We start from the raw sequence: 7,204 nt of genomic DNA, 5'->3' as shown, positions 1-7,204 counted from the left end.
ATCTACTCTCTCAAAGTCAACCCAACACTTGAAGTTCCACTATAACCACACCTAGCTTTTCCAACAAGATCACCTAGGAAACTTTTACACTATACTAAGGTTTTCCCTTTAGCTTACCCTGGAAACTATTTTAACAATGCATCTAAATTATTTGGGTTTTAGGAGGCCACTCACAATCCACAATTAAAGCAAATAAACAATCCTGTATCCAACAAACTTGGACTAATATGGATATGAATACAAGAACAAATATTACAAAGCAAATATACAAATGATACAAGAATTGCCAATAAGAAAAAAACTTTTTCTTCTTTGCCTTGGGCTCCAAATGATGTATCTTTAATGCTTGGGCCTTGGATTGCTTTGCTTGAATGCTTGAGTGCTTTGTGCTTTAGAATGATAGATCTTGATAGTGTATTAGCCATCTCCAGATTTCTCCTTTTCCTTTTATAGATTTGGCTTCCTACGAATCCGTAACGATTAGAAAAATTCGATCGTTGGACCCGAGAAGTCCACTTTCCTGAAATAGGAGTCGACTTCTATTTTAAGTAGGAGTCGAGTCTAAATATATAAGAGTCGATTTCTCCACTGCTAGAGTCGACTCTTCAAAATACACCAATATTGCCAAGTCAACTCTACATAACTTACTCTCGGCTAGGTCGACTCTAACTTTGCAAGAGTTGACTTCAGCTTAAGGAGAGTCGACTCCATTGAACCTAGAGTCGACTTCTGATGCCAATTTTACAGAAAATAGATTTTATACACATAGTAATTACTTGAAGATATAATCCGTAGCATGAATACATTACAACATATTTACATTTCTTTAAATTTAAGTAAATGTCCACCTTTTTTTTTAATTTATATTTTACCTTCTATTTACTTAATATATAAATGTAAATAAGAAAATACCCCATATTTAGATTCAATAAAAATATTTAAAAAATCAAAATTCATAACAATAAGAAAATAGAATTTTGATTTTATTACAAATTAGGGATTTGGCGATTTTATCACCTCTAAAATACATATCTTTTATTTCTTGAAAAATTTATTAAAAATCATCTTAACAACAATGAATATTATCTATCAAAATATCGGAAGATAGTTTTTCAAAATGAAAACATTTTCTTATATGACTCTTTATAATGCACTAATCTTTCAGACTTAGAAAAAATAACATTTCTTGGTTCATTTTGATACACAAAATACTATAATACTTAAAATATATTTTCTACCACAAGACATCAAAAATCCATTAGAGGATTTAAATATATCAAAAATAGTTTTACTAAAATTATGTTTTGTTAAATATCAAAATATACAATAGATTGATTGGAGCAATTTAGCTCAACAAAGTCTACACACATGTGCCAGTCTCCATTATGTTCCTGAACCAAACAACATTATAAACTCATCTTGGTGAATGAACTTCATAGATGAAGCCTGTTGTCTATGGCTTAGTTACTTCATTGACAATTGCCTTCTGATTGTTAATTGAGAACACTCGACACCTTTGAATAACTGGTTTCACATTAGGTTTAACTTGTGTACAATTATGTTTGGTGAGATTCCTGACATGTCTAATGGCTTCCATGTGAAAATGTGGATTCCATGTGAAAATGTGGAAGACCCTTTGCTCAGGTTGAGCCAGGCCAAGTAGGCTACAATGGTTGAAGATGGCTTGGTTAGGAGGTTTGGAAGACCCTAGCACTAATTCATTGTTGCTCATTAAATTCCCTATATATGCTTGTCTCCCCATCAATCCTATACGCACGAAGTTACACACATGACACATGTCCACCTTAACCAGGTCACCCTCGTCTCAGTCTATAAGATTGATGGGAAGACAAGCATATCAAGGGAATTTAATGAGCAACAATGAATTAGTGCTATGGATTATTAGCCTACTATAACACGAACTACAAAAGAAATATGATGTATCACCATAGCAGTTGAGATGTTATCAATAAGTACTAAACGAGGAAATTAAAATATGTGGAAATTTAAGGACAAGACATAATTCTTTACAAGCAAGAATGCTGGAACTAATTTGTTCGAGCTCAAACTTGGAAACAGCAAGCTTTTTCTTTAACACAATCTATAATGTCTTCTGGGGCACAGATCTTCTATAGCCCGCAGAAGGATAAAGTCAGATGATTTTAGTCTCAAATCTTATGAATAAAATCACAATCTTCCGCTCCTCATTCTTCTAGCTTAAATATACAGTCTTTGCTTGTGCTAGTTTTCCTTTTCTATATTCCAGAAAAGAAAAGAAAAAAGGAATTTAAGAAGTAAATGTTTCATCCACAAGTCTCTTTCCTATGAGCCATTTGCTCAAAGAAAGGTTCCCTACATGTTTCTGTAGGCAGATAATGAGCTGGGGTATAAGATGAAGCCCGAAGATGTACAATTGGAGATTTTACCCATTAGTCCCATCGAAACTGCCTCGAGCTATTTGATGTCTTTTTTCCGCCAATTTTCTCCCCACATTTTGGCCTCTGCAACAGCTCGCTCTCGATCAGGGTCCCGATTCAAAATCCTTCTTGTTTCTCTTGGAGCATCATCTCTTTCAGACCTGGATCCTCCCACTTCATCATTTTTCAATATCCTCCCACCTTTGTCACTGTCATCTTTGCTTCTTTTCTCATCCTCGTCCCCCAAGAGCCTGTAGCTATGTATTGCAGCATTATTGGAATCATAAGCCTGGTTTACCAGGTAAGAGAGGGCAGTGACTACGTCCACGATAAGAGGACGGGCAGCAGCCTGCTCCTGGATGCACATTGATGCCACAGCTAGAGCTTGGTAGAGACCCCTCATAGGATACTGACCATGAAGTCGTGGGTCAGCCAATTTTGCAAACTTCCTACGGTCATTGAACAAGGGGCGAGCCTGCATGCAAGGCAATTATGTTGACATTACCAACAGTAAATTACGAGCAAATATATACTGAGCCTACCGAGCTCTAAGAGAATATTAAGTGATTACCCATGTTATGAGGTTCTGTTCTCCAGTGGATCGGGTGCTGTCAATGGCTTTACGTCCGGTAATAAGTTCTAAGAAAACAACTCCAAAGCTGTAAACATCTGATTTCACTGTCAGTTGCCCTGTCATGGCATACTCAGGAGCACAATAACCATGGGTGCCCATGACCCTGGTTGAAACATGAGACTTGTCCCCAGTAGGTCCAAGTTTCGCAAGCCCAAAGTCAGAAAGCTTTGGGTGGTATCCTTCATCCAATAATATGTTTGAGGACTTGAAGTCCCTATAAATTACTGGAGGGTTTGCTTTGTCATGGAGGTATTCCAAACCTTTCGCTGCTCCAGCTGCTATCTTCATTCTTGTGTGCCAATCTAGTGGTTCTTTGTCTGGTGGAAGATCTGAGCCAAGTGATTTTCAACTATTAGTGGCAATCCACCAGCTGCTGGCATGTAATTTAGGTGACCAATAATAGCTACTAGATGGTCACTGTGTAAATACATCAAAATAGAACAAAAGTGTATGTTATAACCTCATCAAACTTTTCTTTTTCTTAATTATGTTTTCCCTCCTAGCTATCTCATTAGGATATCTGGAAATTAAAGAGTTGAATCGAGTTGTAGTCCTGCCATCCCGAGTTGTTATAAGTCTGGGTGCTTCTTAAATGTATGAGTATCATTACTATGTGCATCTTAATATCCTAAAACACATGTTCAGCACAAACACAGTACAAATCATTGGAAAATAAAAGATGATCAAGTAAACAAAAAAAAATCGGAAGATTTAGCCAGAGTGTCAAATGTTTTAAGAATTACAACCAGAAAAAAAAAGGAAAGTAAAAATCATTTTTCAGGTACAGTGCAAACAAAAGCCAGAAAAGAGCCATTCAAATATCTGCGGGTCCTTTAGGATAAAAGTTCCTTACTTAGAATTCATTGATTCAAAATAACTAATAAGGTGTCATGCACCAAGGTTTAACCTAGGGTTTGTAAAAGAATTTGGAAGAAATCAGGAAAGAGAGAATAGAAAGGGAGGGAGAAATGTGAAGAATTGAGGGATAATTAGATAGATAGAGAGGGAGAACAACAAGAATAGAGAGAGAACAGGGAAATCAGAAAGGGAACGAGAGAGAGAGAGAGAGAGAGAGAGAGAGATTAGAGTTGAGACAGAAACAAGAATTCAATCATCATTTCACATAATGATTTCTTTACAGCTCTAGTAGCTTTATATAGCTACTTCTCCTAGGTAAGTAATTATGTTACAAAGTAAAACAGAAAATACAACTAAAATAACAAAAATAACTACTACTAATTACTATTATATCCTTGGGGTCATGACATAACGGATAGACAATATAAAGGAAAACAAGTATCAAGTGTTCCATCTCTAACAAATATCAGTATCGAGGTAGGTTTTACATTTAAGCTTGCAAAAGTCCATGGAATAGGCTTTTATCCATTCTATTAACTCAGCCTGCACCCTTCTTGTAAGGCAGAACCATTTTCATCATCATCATCATCATCTCAAGTAAATCATACACGTAACCAACACTGTATCCCCTCATCCATACAAGCTGCAGCTACTTATGATTTTGAAGGGCTCCACTCATATTCATTTCTTTAACTTTTTCCTCCCTTTCGGGATGTTCATAGATGATAGAGAGAACCCTTCCCGAGGCAATATATATCTAAAAACCCGACCCTACCACATACCAATAAACTTAAGAGTCATCTTTCCAGTTGCAAATAACATGCTATCATTTGTAATTGAAGTACTGAACTTTTCAGTGGTTCCTCTAACATGACTATGATGATTCACATTTCCAAGAATATGTATCAAAATAATATATTAAAAGATAGAAAACCTAATCCTAAAATCAGAATTATATGACATAGTCATTACCATGAAGGTGATCTTCCAAAGACCCTAGCGGCATGAATTCATAAACAAGAAGTCGCTGGTCCCCATCAGCGCAGTACCCAATCAAATTCACTAGATTATTATGATCCAAAAGGCTAAGCATGAGAACTTCCACAAGAAATTCCCTGTTACCCTGAAGCCCATTACTATCCAATTGCTTGACTGCAACAACCTGAAAAAGACAAGAAAAGCTTCAACAGCACGAACACAAAACACCAGCCTGCAATATAGGAATCAAAGCATTTTCATTAAATCCAGTCAATACAATGTGGTTTAAGTAGAATCCAAATCTGAATTATGCAATTACTGGAAGAGCAATCCAGTTTCTTATAAAGCTCTGGAAAACATTACAGAGTCTATCACAAAATTTAATTTTAATTGAAGCCACGCATAGCTGCTGAATAGCACAATTTACTTAGGTTCATTGTCACTATGTTTGAACAATTAAATGCTCCTGTATTCTCAGACTGGTGTGAATCTATGGTAATAATAGATCACACAATGTCATTTTAAACGTCTCAAACTAAAAAACAAAGAAGAATTCACCTGTCCAGTGCTTTCAAGTCGCCCTTTATACACACACCCAAATCCTCCTTCTCCTAAGAAAGACTCTGGCCTAAAATTCTTTGTTGCTGCAGCAAGTTCACGGAAGGTGAATGTTTGGGCAGCAATGTTAACCTCAGGTGCATCCTTTGGAGCCAATGACACCCTTCTCGGTCCAGCATTGCTTCTTGATTTGAGTCTTTCTGCTCCTGAAAATTTAAGTCAAGACAATCATGAGCAGCTCAAATACTAGTAACAAGTAAAGAAGCCCAAACAAGAAGTCCAATATCAGTAATTTAGTGCATTAAAAGCACCCAATTATGCTTAAAGTCAACTAAGTGAATCCACTCTGAACTATCCATACTATTGCATCAATGGGATCAAACTGAGCAATCAAGTTTACTGGATGGTACCGTTTCATCATTGCATTAACACGGGGAAAGTATACACACACACACACACACATATATGAACTACGGCAGCCTCTCTATCGGGTTTGTACGGTTGTACCATAATTTTACTGGCTGATGAGAAAAGTTGATGCAACCGGTTAGATAAAACCAACCAAAATGATCAACAAATGATTGGTGAATCAGAGACGCCCAAATCAGATCAAAGAAGTATACATAAACGCCATCCACTATATTCACGGCCAGAATGAGAAGACTAACCAGAAGACAATCTAGATATGTTGGAGTGGATGGTTTGATGGGTTTCCTTGCGATGTTCTCTTTGTTTATCCAGAGTGAGGTTTTCCTCCTCCCTTGATTCAAAACACGGGAAACAATCCATTTCTCAAAACCCCTCCGCCTCCCCCGAAAAACCAAACCTTTCTTCGAAGCCCTTTCTCGACGATACTCCCAATTCCCAAACCGAACAACACTTCATATTCTTGTTCTTATCGCATTAAAGAAGCACCGAAAACAGATGGGCCGTGTTCGGCTGATCAAAGATTAGATGTGAGACAATAGCAACAAGAAGAAAGTGAGCACATACGAAGCCATAGCCCACAAGCAATACAAACTTTCATAGTCTTTGGCAAAACCAAACCCATCTGGAATCTTGGTTACAGTATTTATTTATTGGATTAACGGTACAACAAAGAGTAACCAAGCTGAAGCTGGTTGTCGTGTCCGGACGTGCTGGAAGCCGGGGCGGGCGGAGTGCACAAGAGGGAAGCCTGCCTATCCTTTGATTTCTCAGGTTAAATTGTACTCTAAACCCCTATAGTTTGGATCAATTGCCAACAACTCCTTATGATTTAAAATATCTCTAAAGGTTTCCATAATTTTTTTGGTAAATTGCCAAACATCTGAACTTTACTTTTTTAAAATTTTTGTCTGGACTTTTAACTTTATCACTAATGTAGCTTTAATTTTAATTTTATTTTAATTTTTGTCTGGGCACAATAGTATCCATCTCCCATCTGACCATGAAATTCTCGATATCAAACACCAAGGTCGGGGTCGTCCACGCCGACCAAAAGGAGGCCCGACAGTGTTACCGCGACAGCCTTAAAACTCAGAGCCCCAAACCTAGCAAGAGTAAAAAGAGAAGTAAAGCCCCCAATGGCAACCAAGCAACAAGCGTTGACAACTAGGGCCCGCAACACCATGTACATATGGTCAAGCTAAATCCATGAAGCGAACTCTCGGACAGGTGGCCCCAACCCACAGAAGAGCTCCACCATATAAGCTTGGGTCCTCGCCTGGAATAGATAGTCTGCATTGGCTCTACGTTACCGAGTAAGCTAAAAGAAAGG

At 37.5% G+C, this 7,204-nt stretch overlaps 1 protein-coding gene across 2 annotated transcripts; it reads right to left on the bottom strand.

Moving 5' to 3' along the window:
- Nucleotides 1–1,978: 1,978 nt before the first annotated feature.
- On the bottom strand, nt 1,979–6,637 carry LOC127798538 (serine/threonine-protein kinase PBS1-like). 2 transcript variants are annotated; one of them, XM_052332162.1, is made up of 5 exons: nt 6,114–6,637; nt 5,446–5,651; nt 4,882–5,071; nt 2,989–3,380; nt 1,979–2,892 (listed from the first exon to the last, which is right to left on the bottom strand). In XM_052332162.1, the coding sequence occupies exons 1-5, from the start codon at nt 6,232–6,234 to the stop codon at nt 2,455–2,457; spliced, it is 1,347 nt and encodes a 448-aa protein (XP_052188122.1). In that variant the 5' UTR covers nt 6,235–6,637; the 3' UTR covers nt 1,979–2,454. The 2 variants fall into 2 exon arrangements, with proteins under 2 accessions (XP_052188122.1, XP_052188123.1); XM_052332163.1 differs by lacking the exon at nt 6,114–6,637 and having other exon boundaries at nt 4,882–5,119; nt 5,446–5,593.
- Between the last annotated feature and the right edge of the window lie 567 nt (nt 6,638–7,204).

The sequence above is a fragment of the Diospyros lotus genome, chromosome 3, assembly GCF_014633365.1.
Source record: "Diospyros lotus cultivar Yz01 chromosome 3, ASM1463336v1, whole genome shotgun sequence".
Taxonomy (NCBI): Eukaryota; Viridiplantae; Streptophyta; class Magnoliopsida; order Ericales; family Ebenaceae; genus Diospyros; species Diospyros lotus.
Note: the sequence above shows the minus strand (reverse complement) of the source record. Positions and strands in the feature narration are given on the sequence as shown.

Excerpts from the sequence above, each read along its gene's own strand:
- LOC127798538 (XM_052332162.1), bottom strand. The coding sequence starts at position 6,234 with ATGGATTGTTTCCCGTGTTTTGAATCAAGGGAGGAGGAAAACCTCACT. Across the intron at positions 5,652-6,113 it reads CATATCTAGATTGTCTTCTG|GAGCAGAAAGACTCAAATCA; the intron begins GTTAGTCTTCTC and ends TTAAATTTTCAG. Across the intron at positions 2,893-2,988 it reads AACAGAACCTCATAACATGG|GCTCGCCCCTTGTTCAATGA; the intron begins GTAATCACTTAA and ends CCTTGCATGCAG.